The following is a 17,444-nucleotide window of genomic DNA, read 5'->3' on the forward strand; positions in this document are numbered from 1 at the left end:
GAGGCCTTCTAGCCAGCCTCCCGTTCCTTCCTTCTAGCCCTCCCTTGTAGACATGCGCACTCGGAGCGCTCTGCCTCGCGCGTAGCTCATTGCGCATGTGCGTTGCCGGGGTAGCGCAGGGAGACAAAGTGGCTCGAGGAGTTAGGCCTGTTGCTGAGGCAGGGAGGAGGGGCCCGAGGCGTGAGGGAAACCGCTATGAGGGCCGTGTTGACGTGGAGAGATAAAGCCGAGCAGTGGTGAGGAGCGGGGCAGTCCGGGAGGAGCGGGAGGCTGAGCCCCAGCGGGGATGGCGGGCGCTATGGCGTGAACCCTGGTGGTTGCCAAGGGTAACGGGCCTGCGGGCTGGGCTGAGGGCCCTGAGTCCCGGCTCTGGGCGACTGCAGGGTCGCCTTCCCACCGCTTTGCGGATGGAGAAACTGAGGCCTGGAGAGGGAGCAAGGGGATATACCACGCGTGAGGTAGTGGCCTGTGGAGGCGGCTTTACACATAATCACAGTCTGATCTTGTCGTTCCTTTACTCAAAATCCATCCTGGGCTCATCAGTGTTTTCCATCTTCACAACTTATGCCACTTCCGCGTATTACCTATACTCTTGTTTACTTAACCTTTTTTCTAAATTGTCCCACTTATTTTCCTTTAAACATGCTTTTACATTCTACAGGGAAACTTTATTACACCGTGTATGAAAACCAGTAGCAATTGCTGTAAATGTAAGATAACTGTAGAACTTAAAGCAGGGAGAAACAAAACGGCGTTAACAAGTTGTAGCTAGATACTGTTGCTAGGGAACCTCTGAGCCTCAGGTGTAGTGTTTCTAGAGCTAGAGATTTAGCAAGTGTGGTTGGAGAGGTGCTTGAGTTGAATAGCATCAAAGCAAGACTTTCTCCTATGTTTTGTTAGAAGGTTTGAAAGAGTATCGAAACAGAATGACTTTCTCACTTTATGATTCACCGTTGTTTAATGTCCTGTTCCATTTTTATCCCCCAAATCCATCATATAACAACACATTTGGGGGCATACTGACGTATTGGGCAGTTCTCCTCAGCCTGACTTTCAAAACTTCCTACATGATCTTTTCAGCTTCATCGTGAAGCCTCTGCTTTGGCTACTGGAACAGAGCCATTCCCTCTCTGTCTTTTCTTTGGCCTCTCTGTGTGAGGCCTTCATCTCCTCACAGTGAAATCCTAAACGTCCTTAAGCCTCTCTTTGGAGATGGTCGCTCTCTTTGTACTCTGCACCAGTAATAGCTAATGCTTACTTTGTACTAGGCACTGGCTAAGAACTTCATATCTTTTATCTCATTGTCACCTCACAACAGTACCTGACATAGGTACTATACTTATTTCTGTTTTACATATGAGGCGACTGAAGCACAGAGTGGGTAAATAATTTGCCAGGGTCACACAGTGAGTAAGTGGTGGAGCCAGCTTTCTTCCTCACTCCAGAGCCAATGCTCTTAGCCACTGCATTAATTATTCCTGGTGTTAGAGAGGCTGCAAACTCAAGTGCCTGCAGGAATCAGGCAGGCAACGTAAATGCGAGATGTTTATTTGCATCTTGAACACAAGGAATTGTTTGTTTTCCCTAGGAGTATTCTTCTTTTCTCTACTGCACTTTTCTTGAAACGTATAGCCCTACAACTGTATCTTTCACTTCTACTCTTAATAGAGATTTGAGTAAAAAAGAATTTTTTTTTTTACTTTTCTCTTAACTGTTATAAAAGTATTCATAGCACAAGCTGCTGATAGCTAGCAGCTGAGCATTTGATTTTGCTGTCAGATACTAAGAAGTGGCAAGGACTGTGGCAAACTGGAGAGCGCATGCTCTGACTGAAAGGGACAACAGCTGCTCTGCTTCTGCTAGTTACCACCCTGCAGGAATTTGGCCCAGCGTGGCTCAGAGCTTCCTGTTTTCACCAGAAACCAGGGATCTGGGTTTTTATGTGAAATGTCCTAATTTTTAAATGTTGGCACCTAATCTGTAAAAAAAAATATATATATATATATATATATATATATATACACAAAATAAAATACCATATGGGCCAAACAAAACGTTTGCTGGCCAAATATAGCCTGATTGGCTCCTAGTTTTCACCCCCTGGCATAGGATTTTGTTCATTCTTCTTTTGTGGTACTTAGAGTCTGTCTAGTGCAAGAGTTTATGGGAAACTGTTGATCCCAGAAGTCTATAAACCCCTTAAAAGCAATGGCTATGTCTTACTCATTTCCAAGCCTTATTCTAGAGCCTAGACAGTGTTTGTTGTGATTATTTCATGGATAGAGGTATTCATGAATGAATGAAGAGGTGAGTGAATGAATGATGAATGAAGATCGGTTATTTGGGTTTTGGCCCATTACAGCTATTCTAGTGTAGGGGCTTTAGGGGTTCTAGGGACCAGCAATACTGATGGCAGCTACATATGCAAGCTGATAGCCCAGAATGAGACAAAACAAAAAACTATAAAAATAAATAGTAGAGCTCCAAAATCCCAGATGTCAAAGATTCTTCCTCCACACTGAAACAGCTCCGCCTGCTGGTCTGCTCTTTTGCTTCCGTCTAACCTTCCTGTAGCAGCAGGAATTCTCTTTTTTGAGTCCTGTTGCTGTGTGATCCGTTACTCCACCTCTCATCAACCCAGAGGACTCCCCATTACCTTCCATGTCAGATTGTGCACTTAATTAGGTGGTCCTTCCCCTGCCCCACCCTGCCCCCTTTTGCTAAGATTTAAATTTATGCTTTTCAGTTCAGCTGTAAACTCCATTCTCCTGTCTAAAGGCCCTTCCCAAATGTTCTCTTATTCTTCTCTGAGCTCCTTCTTTTCTCCCTTCAAAGCAGTGCTCTAGATTCTTCTCAACCATGATGCCTTATTCCAGGCAGGCTGCCATCTGCTCTGCCCCTCATCCACAGCAGCTGTGGGCCAGACCGTTTACATGCCTTATCTTGTTTAATCTCCACAGCAGCCTTTGAGGTTGGAATTTTTACCCCATTTACAGATGAAGAAACTGAGACTTAATGAGGTAACAATTTGCTTAAGATTCAAATCAAGTAAGTGGGGGCTGGATCAGGTTGTGCAGGATTTGGAGAGGCACCTTGAGACTTCAGTTGGCAGTGGGGTGGGCACAGGGTTGGCAGAGGACAGTTTGCAGGACCCACCCTCTGTCTCTCTGCAATGGAATCTGACAATGTCCGTTTTTCTTAAAAGGGGGCAGGTGGGGAGAGAGAGCCATCCTACCGTACTGTCTGCAGACGAGTGAGCTCCCCAGCCCTGGAAGTGCTCAAGCAGAGGCTGGATCCATCAATAGGGAGTTCCTGCCCTGGTAGGGGAGTTGGGCTATATGACAGGGTCTAGGGTCTTTCCCAATAGTTTGGGAAAGTTTCTGTGGTCTTATGATGTAATTAAAGCCCAAGGGGTTCAAGATAAAAATCTTGTCAGTTTGTCAGTTATACTCATTTTGTGTCTAGGACAATGCCATGTACTGTGGGTCCACAAATGTCTAAAATAGGGTCATTACCCTGAAATTGCATATGACTGTAATTAAGGGGATAAGATAGTATCTGAAACAGTGTAAATACAGAAGATTATATAACTCTTAAGTTGAACTGTACAGATTCTAAGTACAGTAAGAATTTGGATTGGGGTAAATCAGACATGTATGTTATACTTTAGAAAAGCAAACTTCAAGAAATGCAGAGAAAATGAATTTTCACATCTGAAAGGAAGGTAGCTAAAGACTTGGCTCAAGTGAGATGCTCAGAAATGATTTGCTAATAATTCAGCCCAGAATGATCCTAGTGAAGAAGAAGCTACACGGGAACCACTTTGATGGGCTCAGATATGTACAAGGCAGGAAGGGAGCCACACGACCAAGATGACTGTGGAAGAGAGGTGCAGACCCCTCCCAAACCTCGTGCCTCACCAGCTCCCCACAGGAGGTGGTGCTTGTGTACCCTGCGAGGCGGGAGGGCAGCTCCCTAGCCTTGCTGTGTAGGTGAGGACCACAGCTCAGGCCGGAGGTCAGCCCTTCTGGCCCCAGCTCCCCCCGCTTTCCCCTCTCCCCCCCCCGCTTCTCTGCAGAGTGTGAAATGCACCCAGTACGTTGTCCCCTAGGTTCTGAGAAAGAAAGCCTGAGAGACGGGAAGGCTCAGGTCTGTTACCACATAACAGCAAGGAAGCTGAAGGACTCAGGGTTTGTGTTTGCTTCTATCACGAGGGATGCCCAACTGGAGAGGGGTAGCAATCGCTGTGTTCCAGCTTCTCCATCAGCCAGCTGTATGACAGCAGACAGATGACTCGCCTGTGTACTTCAGTTTCCTCATCAGTAAAAATGGGCCAATAATGCCTGCCTGCCTGAGGCATTATGTTAGCATAAGGTCAAATGAGATCATGTAAATTTACCCTCTTCAACAACTCTTAACTCTTGAATATTTGTGAAGAATTATTTTTATTAAAGGAAGCTTCTGAGGTCAATGGAGCCTATATAAGAACTCTGAATTCTATGTGTGATGCCTTGAGTAGATGATAACACTTTTTTTTTTCCTGCTGATGAAACATGGAGACTCTTGCTAATTATTTTGTCAACTTTGGCATATGCAAATAATAATTATAATGGAGGCCACACGCGTAGTGGTTAGAGCTTGGGCTACAGAGTCAGACTGCTTGCGCTTGAATTCTGGCTCCACCTCTACTCAGTAGCAGTTTATTTTCAGGCAAGTTAGTTAACTTCTCTGTGCCTTAGTTTTCTCATCTGCAAAACAGATATAAGGTTGTTGTGAAAATTAAGTGAGTTAATACATGTAAAGCATTTAAACTGTACTTTGCACACGTAAATAAATGTGCTTAATAAATATTAGTCACTGTTGTTGAAGTATTGAGGGTGGCATAGATTTGTTATACTTGACAGTAATTCAGGAGAGTGGAAGGCCATATAGCACAGACTGTAAAGTCAGACCTGAGTTAAAATTCTGGCCCTTTCACTTGCTGTGTGATGTTGGGCAAGATACTTGACCTCTCTGAACTGTGGTGTCCTCAACCACAAAATTGAGTAGTAATTCTTACCTCATAGAATGCTTGTGAGGACAGAATAAAATAATGCATTTGAAGAGCTCAGCATTGGGTGTCTGTGGTAAATGCTCCAAGTAGTTAACCAGGGTGTGATTTTTTTTTGGCCGCACCGCCCGTGGCTTTTGGGATCTTATTTCCCTGACCAGGGATCAAGCCCGCGCCTTCGGCAATGAAATTGTGGAGCCTTAACCCCTGGACCGCCAGGGAATACTCCAGGGTGTATATTTTTTGATCACTCACAGGTGCCAGGTTAATTTATTCCATGTTCAATTTTTACAATAGGCCATCTTGGCAGTGCTGTCTGACACACTCTTACTAGGGTCACCTGAAGTAATGAAACCCTCTGCCTGGGGGCATTTGAGAATCTTTGTAATACGGCTCCAGCCTGTTTTTTCCAGCCTTATCGCTCCCTATTGCCTTGCACATAGCCAAATGTTTCAGTCAAATTAGGTTATTTAGATATTTGCTATTCCCACTGTCTTGTCTTTGCTTGTTATGTTTTCTGTGCCTGAAATGCTGCGCCTACCCAGTCTCCTCCTGCATGTCTCAGAAGCCCTACCTTTTTCACATATTGTTTTCTTCATGAAGCTTTATCTGATCCTCTCCAAATCAGAACACTGTGTCCACTCCTTGGAATCCTACAATATATGCTTTAATGTGTCTCCTAAAGCCTCTATCACAGTATTATTCTATATTTCATCCAGTCTAAGAGGTCACTGATTGTAAAATATCATTATTTTACATACGACTAAGAAAGCAAAAAATGCTGCCAGTTAAACTGACACATCATCAATTATAAGACACATCCCAAAATTAGAAATGTTCAAATGTGAAAAAAACGTGTGCTTTACAATTGATGACGTGATTCTTTGTGGGTGTCTGAGCATCCATCACCTTTCCTCAGGATGGTAATTTCCTTGAGGGCAGGGAGGGTCTGTGATTTACTCATCTTGTGTCTCTTAGCTCCTAGCCCCTAAGAGGCACTTGGTAAGTATCTGATTAATTGGAAAGAGTAATGTTGTTTTTTTTTTTTGCCTGTGCCTCGCGGCATGTGGAACTTCCCCACCCAGGGATCGAACCCGTGCCCCCTGCATTGGAAGTGTGGAGTCTTAACCACTGGACCACCAGGGAAGTCCAGTAATGATATTTTAATAAATGACCAACTTTTTCAGAGACCTGTGGATTTGCTAGCCCTCACACGTTCTCTCAGTTTGTGTAGCCTTCATGGTATTATTAGATGAGGTAGTGCCCTCCACTGTTTACTCTTTGAATCATGTCTGGCGTCTGGCTTCTGGACAGGTGGAAATTGGGACACAATAGCTAACTGCCAAGTGAATTGTGATTGAAGGTGTGGTAGTTGAATGGAATTTGCAACCAAATGCAATTCTTAGCTATTATTTTTCTCCCTCAGACACAATCAGTGCTTCGTAATGGAAATAAAGTTTGCTTTCCCGGCCATTAGCAGACCTCATCATTTTGGTTCCTAATTGTCCTTTTGTCTTGTCTTGTCTCCTGTTTAGTGTATATGACCTCGCATTTAAGCCCGACGGAACCCAACTGATTTTGGCTGCAGGAAACAGATTACTGGTAGGATTTTGTCTGAGTTTCCTTTTTAAGCGCTTTTTTTCCTCTGCCTCTTGTAAGTGCTCTGAAATTTGACCCTTTTTTTAAGATAAAAAAGGCAAGGTGGAAAAACCAGTCATTATTTTTTAATAGGGAAGGAAATGGGCTACTTAAAACAGGTAGGTAAACTGTCTATTAGATAGGAACCTGTGAACAATACCTCCTTTGGAGTCATTAATCTTTCCCTTTTTACTTTGAGACACCCACGAAAGAGTTCAAAATAATTTAAATGCCTTTGAAAGTGAGCCTTTGTCAGTTCATATTTTGTCCCCCTGAAAAATTCAAACAACAGGCCTGAAGGGGCTCCCTCTGTGAGAAGCCAGATAGCCTGACCCCAGCTTTTAGGCACTGGCCTTCCTAAACAATTCCATATGGATGCTGTCCTATTTTTCATATTTTCAAAGAACGTAAGGTGTCTCTGGAACCTGTCCCAGTGTATAAAAGTAATTTTCAGAGAACTCTTTATGTTTGACCTAAAACCCTTTGCATGATCTCCCCTTCCTCCTGCGTAAGTCCGCTTCCTCTTGCTCTGTTGTCTCGAGATATGCAGAGGGCCTGATCTCCATTCTGTGCATGGTAACTACATAATCTGAAAGCCGCGGGTAAATTGTTCTGCAGACTTCTTCTGTCCAGGGTAAACAATCCAAATCCTTTTAGGTTTTTCCCATAGGTTATCTTCTCCAACACTGACCATTTCTGGAGGGTTTTGCTTTTATTTCTCAGATGGTGTGTTTTTTAAATCTCCACATATTTGTACATGTTACACAGCTATAAAATCATAAATGCACGTTACAGATGGGTTTTATAACACTCCCTACAATTTGCAAACCCAGAGTTCAGGTCTGTGACTTCCAACTCTTGGTAGCAAGTATGAAACATCTCTCTGTGATGTTGGTAGTAGGGCAGGGCTACACTGGCATTTAATCATGCTCTAGCTGGGCTCTTTGTGCTGGCTCTATTAGGGAGGGCCTAGCTTGTTTGGTCATATATCCAAATACATGCAAGGGGAGTGAACTGTGTAGAGAAGTTTCACGGAGTGAAGTTTTGTTTCTCGAGCATTAATGGCACATTTCCGGCCGTGTAATGGGCAGAATCAGAGCCTCTCCTTCTTGGGTTTCCCAACTTTAAGTCACATTCTTTCTGGTTTCTTGGTTCAGTTTTTACTTGGTGCAAATTTAGAATATTGACAAATGTGTTGTTTTGACAACAAAAATAGCAGCAGCAACTTGCAGGGGTTCTGACGACTGGACGCCACGCGGGTAATCTGTACTTTTGTCTCTTTTTTGCCAGGTTTACGACACGTCTGATGGCACCTTACTTCAGCCCCTAAAGGGACACAAAGATACTGTGTACTGTGTGGCATATGCGAAGGATGGTAAGAGGCTGCTCTGGGTTTAGTGTGTGTAATGGCCTCACAGCCACTCATTTCTCTCCTTGGCTGTGCCTTCGTCGTGTTGAGTGAGCTCAAGTACAGCTTGCAGTTTCGGAAGATAGTTAGTCTCTTAGACTTCAGTTCAGTCATTCGATTCAATTCAGTCATTCAAGTATTTATTGAGGCCCATCTGTGTGTCAGGCGTTGTTCTAGCTGCTTGAGATACTTCAGAGAGCAAAACAAAGATCCCTGCCCTTATGGGGCTTTTATCTATGTGGCGGGGGGTGTGGGGGAAGGAGAGAGAGTATGAGGGAAGGCATACAATAAACGTGGTAAATAAGTAAATTGAACAGTACGGCGGAAGGTGGTGTTAGGAAGAAGAAAAAGTAGGACAGAATAAGGGGGATTGAGAGTGCTGTGTGGGCAGGGCATTGGGTACAGTGTTGAACAGGGTAGTCATTGTGGCTCATTGAGATGGGGACAGGCAAGCAAAGACTTGAAGGTGGGGAGGCAGGGAAATAATGACTGAGCATCTGGGGAAAGAGAGCTCCTCACAGAGGGAAGAGCCATTGCAGAGGCCCTCAGGTGGGGTGTGCCTTTCTGGGGCTGGGACAGAGAGAATCGGTGGGGAGCAATAGGGGAAGAAGGTAGAGAGGTAGCAGGTGTGGGCTGGCTGGATTCTGTTGGCTGTTATAGAACTTTGGCTTTGATTCTCACTGAAAACGGGGAACCACTAAAGAGTTCTGAGCAGAGGAGAAATCTGATTGGATTTATATTTTAAAAGGATCCCTCCAGATGCTGTACCCCAAACGGCCTGCAAGGGCTGAGGGTTGGGCAGAAAGACGAGTGAAGAAGCGTCAGCCACTGGTGATGGCAGCTCAGACCCCTGTAGGAGCAGAGAAAGTGGGGAGCAGTGGTCAGAGTCTGAATACAGTTGGAAGGTGGAGCCAGTAGGATTGCTTGACAGAATGTGGGGCGTGAAGAAAGGAGTCGGGGGTGACTCCATGGTTTTTGACCTGAATGACTGAAAGGATGGAGTTGCCCTCCACTGAGGTGGGGAAGGGTGCAGGCCGAGAAACTTACAGCAGGAGATCCGGAGTTCAGTTTCAGACGTGTTGAGTTTGAGGAAAGTTGACGCTGTAGAGGTGGGGGCGGAATTGCTGGAGCAGAGTTGCTGAGTGGGAAGAGGAGAGGGGATCCAGGGCAGAGGTGAGCATGGTGGGAAGTGGAGGATGTCACTGCAAGTGCTGGCAGCGGGGACATGTCGTAGTAGGAGTCTAACAGAATTCTCTTCCGTTTTTTCAGTGAAATAGGAAGCAGCAACATCTGAGAGTGAGGATGGGGAAGGAGGTGTCCGAGAGTTGAGGAAAAAGAAAAAAGAGTACAACACCACCTAATTGAGGGGCTGAGTGAATGGCCCCGGGAGGTATAGTGAGACCCTAGCTACACGAAGGGCCCACCCAAAGCTGGTGGTCATGAATTGAAAGTGAGATCAGTGGTGCGATTGTGTCTTTTTCTCCATCACTTTGAGCTGCACAGATACAGGGACAGAGGAGGTGGAAAGTTGGATTTAACCAGAGTGGTAGGTTTACAAGCACCTCTGAAGATGCAGTGAGAGGGCAAGGGCAGAGGATGTATGCAAAGGAATGATTATATACATTGACCTTGAGTAATGAGGGGTGAGCAACCTTGTTGCTGAGTAATGAGGGGTGAGAGGACCACAAGGGGTGAGGGAGGTTCTAGTGGGGTTGAAGAGTCATTGGCGTTAGGGCACCAGGTGGGGTGAGAAAGAGGAGAGGTGGTGGTCACATCGGCTGCGTGAAACTGACGTTGAGAGTTAAAAGTAAATCCGTGCTACGCACAGCATAGCATCAATGGGAAGAGCATGGACTTTGGGATGAGACAGCTCCAACCCGAAAAGCTCTGTGAGTCTGAGGTGGTTATTGACCCTGTCTGAGTCTCGATTTCCTCATGTGTCAAGTGGATATAGGATTAGAGGTGGCCCTCTGTGACCACTGCCGAGAAGTCGCAGAATCGATGGTACGGTGCTTAAATGAACCATGGAGATCATTCAGGCTCCAGGTTTTTAATTTCTTTTAGATGACAGACCTCTTTGAGAATCTGATGAAAGCTATAGACCCCTCTCTAGAAAAATGCACCTACTTCATGTATACACACAATTTGGGGCACACAGTGTTAGTCTGATCTAGCCCAATCTCTTCATGTTACACCTACATAAAGATTTAGAGAAGTCCCACGACTGGCTGAGGTCATACAGCGAGGTAGTGGCAAAGACAACGCTAGTTCTTGCCAGGTAGTCAGGAGCCCTGTGCCACGGTAGTCATATTTTTTTATGTGCGTGTTTGAGTTTAAGTTCAGAGTAGTACCGTGGGGAGACCTGTGAGGCCTCAGAGTTTATAAGCCTAGGGCGTCTTTGGCCTGCAGCACCATCAAGGCCCTTGAGGATCTTAGAGTGAGACCTGCCATCGGGGCATTTGTCCGCGTTTTGCATAGTCCTGCCACACACATCTTCACGTTTGATCTCCCAGCAGCCCTCTGAAGGAGGCAGGGAAGGGATCGCAGCTCCTCTCACGGATCAGAAAACAGGCTTGGAGCGATTACGGGTGACGGTGGCAGAGCTGGGCCTGACCTGTATCCTCTGACTGCAGAGCCCTTGTTCTTTCTGGTGTATCATGCTGCCCCTCATGACACTCATGTAATGATAAGGAAGTCTTTTCCCCTTGGATCTAGAAGTGAGGATACACTGAATTTGGTTTTGCTCTTTAAAAAATGATGATTTTGCTTGTTTCTGATTTCCCCCTTAAATTGAATAAGTATTTAATGAGCAACTATGATACAAAGGTGTATTAAGAGCTAGTTTTTCTTCAAGGAAAGCAATACAAGGCAATGTAAGGAAATAATAATAATAGCTACTTTTGTTTAGCATTCATTCTAGGCCAGGCACAGACCTAAGCACTTTAATCTCATTTAATCTTCACAACAACTATGAGGTAAATACTGTTGTTGCGTCCACTTTTCACATGAGGAAATGAAGGCCTAGAGATGTTCAGTAGCTTGTTCCTGGTCCTGCAGCTGGTGGGTGACGTCACTGGGGATTCCAGCTCCGACTCTGAGCCCTTAGTCCACACTCTTCATCACCTGCTGCCTGCCAGTGTAAGGGAGCAGTGACAGAAATAATAAATAAGAGCAGCTTCTATTATTTAGTATTTGCAGCAGTGTCACATGGCCCAAGCAGTGTGAAAATGAAAATCTCATCTGTCACTCTTTTGCTTAAAGCTTTTCTTTGGGATAGAGAGCAGGATCTTACTGTGGCCCCGAAGCCCCTAGAGATCCCTCCCCCACCCACCTCACCCTTTGCCCTTGATGTTCCATGCTGGCTGCCTCTCACCTCCTCACACATGCAGGTTTTTTCTGCCTCAGGGCCTTTGCACATCTGTTTGACCCATATGGATAGGTCTCTCTCCTCTCGTTGCACCTGGCTAAGCTTTGCTCAACCTTTAGGTCTCAATGAAAGATACCATTCTCACAGAAATCTCCCTCACCAAAATTGGGTCCTCAGGTATTCTCTTTTATAGGGCCTGCTTTTTTTTCTCACTACGTCGTATTTGAATTGGATGAATTTAATTTAATGCCTACTTTTCCCACCAGACAAACTCTATGAAGGTAGACAGCATGTATGTTTTAATCACTACTTGATTCTGAGCACAGAACATGATGCTGGCATGTGATAGGCCCTCAGCACATCTTTGTTAGTGCCAGGCAGAGCAGGATATGAGCTCAAACTTCCTGACTCCAAAGTACTGCCACTCAGTACAGATATGAAGAAGGGGTAGAGAAGCAACTGACACATACTAGGGACCTTAAAGAAGTCATTTTCTAAGAAATACTTTGCAAAATGCTGGCCTAAATGAATGTGAAAATTTATTCTTTTTAAAAACACTTTTAGGCAAGCGCTTTGCTTCTGGATCAGCTGACAAAAGTGTTATTATCTGGACGTCAAAATTGGAAGGCATTCTGAAGTACACGTAAGTAACCGTTTAGGTTTACAGTATTATTAGTTTGCCTCTTACTGAGCTACTGTAGCAAAAGGCCCTTAGCAAAGCTATCAGGAAGGACTTTTTTCTCTGCAGTTGAACTTCAAGTGAAGTTGTGGGGTTGTGCGCTGGGAGGGTTGGGGAATGAGTAAGTGAGGGAACAGTTCTTGAGCACTGCTGGCTTGGCCAGCACTGGGCTAGGTGTTTTCGTGTAGCTCAGTTTAGTTAATCTGATATCGCACATTCCACCCCACCCCGACCTGTCCTTTTTCAAGAGCCTCACATCCAGCCACCGTTGACACCCTGAGACTTGGGGTCAGTGTGCTTCAGGCCCCTCTCAGTGCAGAGGCTCTCCTCCTCTTCTTCCCCATCCCTCCGCCTGGTTAACCCCTACTCACTCTGCACATCTCAGATGTTACTTCTTCTGTGAAGCCTTTCCTGCCCCTGGAGCCTTGATTGGGTCTCCTTCATGGTGCTTCTCACAGCTGTAGTTTTTTTTTTCTTTTGGCCGTAACGTGTGGCATGTGGGATCTTAGTTCCCCGACCAGGGACTGAACCTGTGCCCTGAGCAGTGGGAGCATGGAGTCTTAACCACTGGACAGCCAGGGAAGTCCCTAACGGCTGTAGTTTTACATTTATTCTGGTGGCTGATTGATATCTCCCATCAACCTGTAAGCTCCATGAGGGCAGACACTGCGTCTTGTTTTGCTCATGCTGTGTCACTGGTGCCTAGTGCAATGCCTGGCCTGTAGTAGGTACTCAACAAATGATCGTTTTTCTTTCTTTTTTTTAAAAATTTATTTATTTATTTATTTATTTATTTATGGCTGTGTTGCGTCTTCGTTTCTGTGCGAGGGCTTTCTCTAGTTGCGGCAAGTGGGGGCCACCCTTCGTCGTGGTGCGCGGGCCTCTCACTATCGCAGCCTCTCTTGTTGCGGAGCACAGGCTCCAGACACGCAGGCTCAGTAATTGTGGCTCACAGGCCTAGTTGCTCCGCGGCATGTGGGATCTTCCCAGACCAGGGCTCGAACCCGTGTCCCCTGCATTGGCAGGCAGATTCTCAACCACTGCGCCACCAGGGAAGCCCGTTTTTCTTTTTAATTGTGGTAAAACACACATAACATATCATCCTAAGCATTTTTAAGTGTACAGTTCGGTAGTGCTAAGTACATCCGTGTTGTCGTGCAGCCAGTCTCCAGGACTATTTTTCATCTTGCAAAACTGAAGCTCCACACCCATTAAGCAGCCACTTCCATTCCCCCTCCCCCAGCCCTAGGCACCACCATTCTACTTTCTGTCTCTATGAATTTGACTACTCTGGGTACCGTATATAAGTGGAATACTATGGTGTTTGTCCTCTTGTAACTGGTTTATTTCACTGAGCATAATGTCCTCAAGGTTCCTGTGTCAGAACTCCCTTACATTTTAATGCTGAATAATATTCTGGTGTATGTACAGAGCATATTTTGTTTATCCATTCATCTGTTGTTGACGGACATTTGGGTTACTTCCACCTCTTGGCTATTCAGAATAATGCTGCTGTGAACACCGATGTGCAAATCAACAAATCAATATTTGAATGAATGAATAAATGAATGAATGAATGAGGTTGTAAGTAAAGTATTACCCAGAAGTGGAGGAATAAAACTCAGGTTGAGGGACTTCCCTGGTGGCACAGTGGTTAAGAATCCACCTGCCAATGCAGGGGACATGGGTTTGAGCCCTGGTCCGGGAAGATCCCACATGCCGCAGAGCAACTAAGCCCATGTGCCACAACTACTGAGCCTGCACTCCAGAGCCCATGAGCCACAACTGCTGAGCCCGCGTGCCACAACTAGTGAAGCCTGTGTGCCTAGAGCCCGTGCTCCACAACAAGAGAAGCCACTGCGATGAGAAGCCCATGCACCGCAACAAAGAGTAGCCCCCGCTCACTGCAACTAGAGAAAGCCCGTGTGCAGCAACGAAGACCCAGTACAGCCAAAAATAAAAATTAATTAATTAATTAAAAACAAAAAACAGGGCTTCCCTGGTGGTGCAGTGGTTGAGAGTCCGCCTGCCAATGCAGGGGACACGGGTTCGTGCCCCGGTCCGGGAAGATCTCACATGCCGCGGAGCGGCTGGGCCCGTGAGCCATGGCCGCTGAGCCTGCGCGTCCGGAGCCTGTGCTTCTAGTGAGAGGCCCGCGTACCGCAAAAACAAAAACAAAAACAAAAACAAAAAACAACTCAGGCTGAGATGCCCCGTGTGGTACATGACTCACTCAGCTTTCATTGTTATCTCAGATGTTTCCAGATATTGGTCTAGTATTTTCATTGGACCTCCATCCTGTATTAATGAATGTATTTCCAGGCCTCCACAAAGCAATAAGTGTTAGGGCCATTAATATGGCACTTCTTAGGCACCTGGCACTAGGCGAGGTGGTTTACATCATGCTCTTACTAGCTGGCACACCAGAGGTGTGCAGCACACTAGTCTTGGAGGAGGTGGCATTTAAGCTAGGCCAGTCTGATGGGTGGGTAATGTTTGAGAGAGGAAAATAGTGGCTGGGGGGTAGCCCAGGAGGGGAGAACTCATCCCTGTGCTTTTAATTGGTCACTTGCATCAGAGTTCACGGTGTGGAGTCAGAGAGGCTGTGGACCCATCATTAAAATCTTGAGCTGTAGCCACTGAAGCATTTGTGGTTTGCTGCATAATCATCTACATTTGTTTACTTCCCAGGCACAATGATTCTATCCAGTGTGTCTCCTACAACCCTGTTACCCACCAGCTGGCATCCTGTTCCTCCAGTGACTTTGGTAGGTTCTGATTCCCAGTGTCTTGTCTGGGAATAACTGAAAATTGGCAGAAAGTGCTGAAATCTATCCAGAATGTGGTGGTTTTGTCCTGAGAGAGTTAATACCGTTCTACCCACCGTCAATGGCTGAAGGGAGGCTGGCACTTGTTCTTTAAATTGTGTAGAAACCAAGAGAGTGAGTGATGGCACTGAGTCTGGTAAGAAGTCTAGGAGACAGCGGGAAGGGCCCTGGGAGGGAGATGGCGAGAGAGATGGGAGAGCACAGGCGTTAAGTTGGTGTTGCCACCTCTGGGAAGCCTTCCCCGCCCCACCCTGGCAGGGATGGTTCAGTTGTCCCCACTTCCGGGTCCCCCAGCGTCCGTGTATGTGTGGAAAGCTTCGCTGTGCTTCTTGTGCGGCGTGTCCGCATTAGTTGTTCAGTGGCTGTGGCTGTCCTTCCTGAGGGGCTGAATGCCCCGAGGAGTTCACCCACCCCACACACGGCACTGGTGTGGTCCTGGCGCAGAGGAGAAGCAGTGAGACGTCAACGAAGAGGCAGGAACTCGAGCAGAGGCTTGCATGTTCTCTTTTCAAGGTCGATTCTGGCTTACAGCTCATAAGTTCTGTCTTCCTTGCTAAGAGATAGTGGTTACAACAGAACAGCCATTGTTGAAGTCAAGGAGCGAGAGATCTAATCCCTTTCAGTCTCCCTCCTGATCTAAGATGAATGCATCCCCCAGTCCATCCACTGATACAATTCTGAGGTTCCAAAGAGAGAATGTAATTGAAAGCATGTTGTATAAATAAAAGGGGAAGGGACTGTCATTCATTAAAAATTTAGCATTTTCTCCATGTGAGGCATTGGTCTGGGTGCTTACTTTTGGGGTGAAAAAGACAAAATAGAATTCCTGCCCTCAAAGAGCTTGTGGTTGGGGGCAGGTAGGGAGGAAGAATTTGTAAAAATATATTATTAAGGAATAATATTTGTTGAATGTTTGTGATATGCTAGGCACTGTGCTGAGAGTTGAAACAAATTCCTGTGTGAGCTCTGTGACGACCTCTGAGGTCTGAGGACAGGTATTATTCTCATCCCCACTCCACTGAGGAACAGAACTTGAGCTTAGAGTGGTCCAGTGACTCACTTGAGGTTACCCAGCGGGTAAGGGATGGACCCAGGGCTTGGACCTAGGCCGTGTGATTGCATCTAGAGTCTGCTCTGGTCAGTGCTGCCTCAGGGGCCTGGAGGGTGTGGTTTCCTCCAGCAGCAGGCTCTGAGGGGGCCTCGGTGGACCACAGGTAAGGTGTGCATAGGCTGAAATGCCGGGGGGAGGCATTCTGGGCAGGGGAGAGGGGAAGCACATTGTTTGATGTTGCACCTTGCTGTGTAAATGCGTTTCTGCCCTAGGATTACTTCCTTGGCTGTGCTTCATGGCTCAGGCAAAGAGTAGAATTTGCTTTTGTTGCCCAGACCTACACCTGTTGTGGGCCACTGAGTCACTGGCAGGAGGGAGCAAGCCGAAGGTGACCAGTGTGCCAGGGACATGGCACAGCCCAGATAGGGTCAGGAGAGACTGGATTTTCAGAAAGCGTCATTCATTACTTTGAATGCTAAGTTGTACTCTGGTTGCAGTGTAATAATTACGAACAGTGAAGTTGCCATTTCTTTGACTTAAACTCCTGAAAAGTTGGCTATCAATTCACCAATATATCTTCCTCTCTTTTTTCTTTTGAAATAATTATAGATTCACAGTAAGTTGCAAAGATAGTTGAGAGGTCTTATGTACCCTTCTTCCTGTTTCCCCAATGGATACATCTTATGTAACTGTTGTACGGTATCAAAATCAGGAGGTGGGGCCTGGCACAATGTGTGTACATAGTTCTGTCATTTCATCCCCTGTGTAGATTACCATCACCACAAAGATACTCCTTTACCCTCATCTCCCCCATCTCCTGTTAGCACTAACCCCTTGTACCTGGTAACCATTCATCTGTTCCCCATCTTTATATAAGATGGAATCATATAGCATATGACCTTTTGAGACTGGCTTTTTAAACTCGGCATAAAACCCTGGAGATCCATCTAAATTGTAGTGTGTATCAATAGTTTGTTCCTTTTTGTTGCTGAGTAATGTTCCAACCAACCTCTCTTCTTTTATATTATTTTGTGTTGAAGGCTTATGGTCTCCTGAACAGAAGTCTGTCTCTAAGCACAAATCTAGCAGCAAGATCACCTGCTGCAGGTAAGTTAAGGGCAGCTCTGAAGGTAGTTTTTTGTTCCCCGCTCTTCAAACAGACTCTCAAAGTCTGGTTAGTTCACACAGTAGAGAAGGTCTTGTGCTACCTAGTTGGTTTGGGCCCCATGTTTCCTCTTTTCTTTTCTCGTGGTCTCCTTGATGGGAAGAACCTGTGCTTTTGATCGGCAAGCAAACGAGAACCGCAGGTTGCTTTTGAGCAGTTGTCCAGCAGCAGGCCTCCGCAGCCTCAAGCTGTGCTCAGGGGAGGCTCTGGGGACCTGAGGCTGTCCTGGTGCAGGCAGCACATGCGCTGGAGAAAGCT

General features: G+C 46.0%; 1 protein-coding gene across 17 annotated transcripts in view; it reads left to right on the forward strand.

Annotated features, from left to right (window-relative positions):
- Window positions 1-79: 79 nt before the first annotated feature.
- The window catches only part of IFT122 (intraflagellar transport 122), a 77,720-nt gene continuing 60,355 nt past the window's right edge, over window positions 80-17,444 (forward strand). For 16 of the 17 annotated variants that reach the window (XR_012323926.1, XR_012323927.1, XR_012323928.1 and 13 more), the window contains exons 1-6: window positions 80-236; window positions 6,586-6,652; window positions 7,979-8,063; window positions 12,028-12,106; window positions 14,834-14,910; window positions 17,062-17,128. Coding sequence is in view for 14 of the 17 variants with exons in the window: in XM_073787729.1 (XP_073643830.1) it covers window positions 196-236; window positions 6,586-6,652; window positions 7,979-8,063; window positions 12,028-12,106; window positions 14,834-14,910; window positions 17,062-17,128 (416 nt within the window). In the remaining 3 variants the exon portion in view is untranslated. Of the gene's footprint in view, window positions 237-2,960; window positions 3,021-6,585; window positions 6,653-7,978; window positions 8,064-12,027; window positions 12,107-14,833; window positions 14,911-17,061; window positions 17,129-17,444 lie in introns of all 17 variants that reach the window. The other variant, XM_073787728.1, reaches the window with a different exon arrangement.

This window comes from Tursiops truncatus, chromosome 10, assembly GCF_011762595.2.
Source record: "Tursiops truncatus isolate mTurTru1 chromosome 10, mTurTru1.mat.Y, whole genome shotgun sequence".
Taxonomy (NCBI): domain Eukaryota; kingdom Metazoa; phylum Chordata; class Mammalia; order Artiodactyla; family Delphinidae; genus Tursiops; species Tursiops truncatus.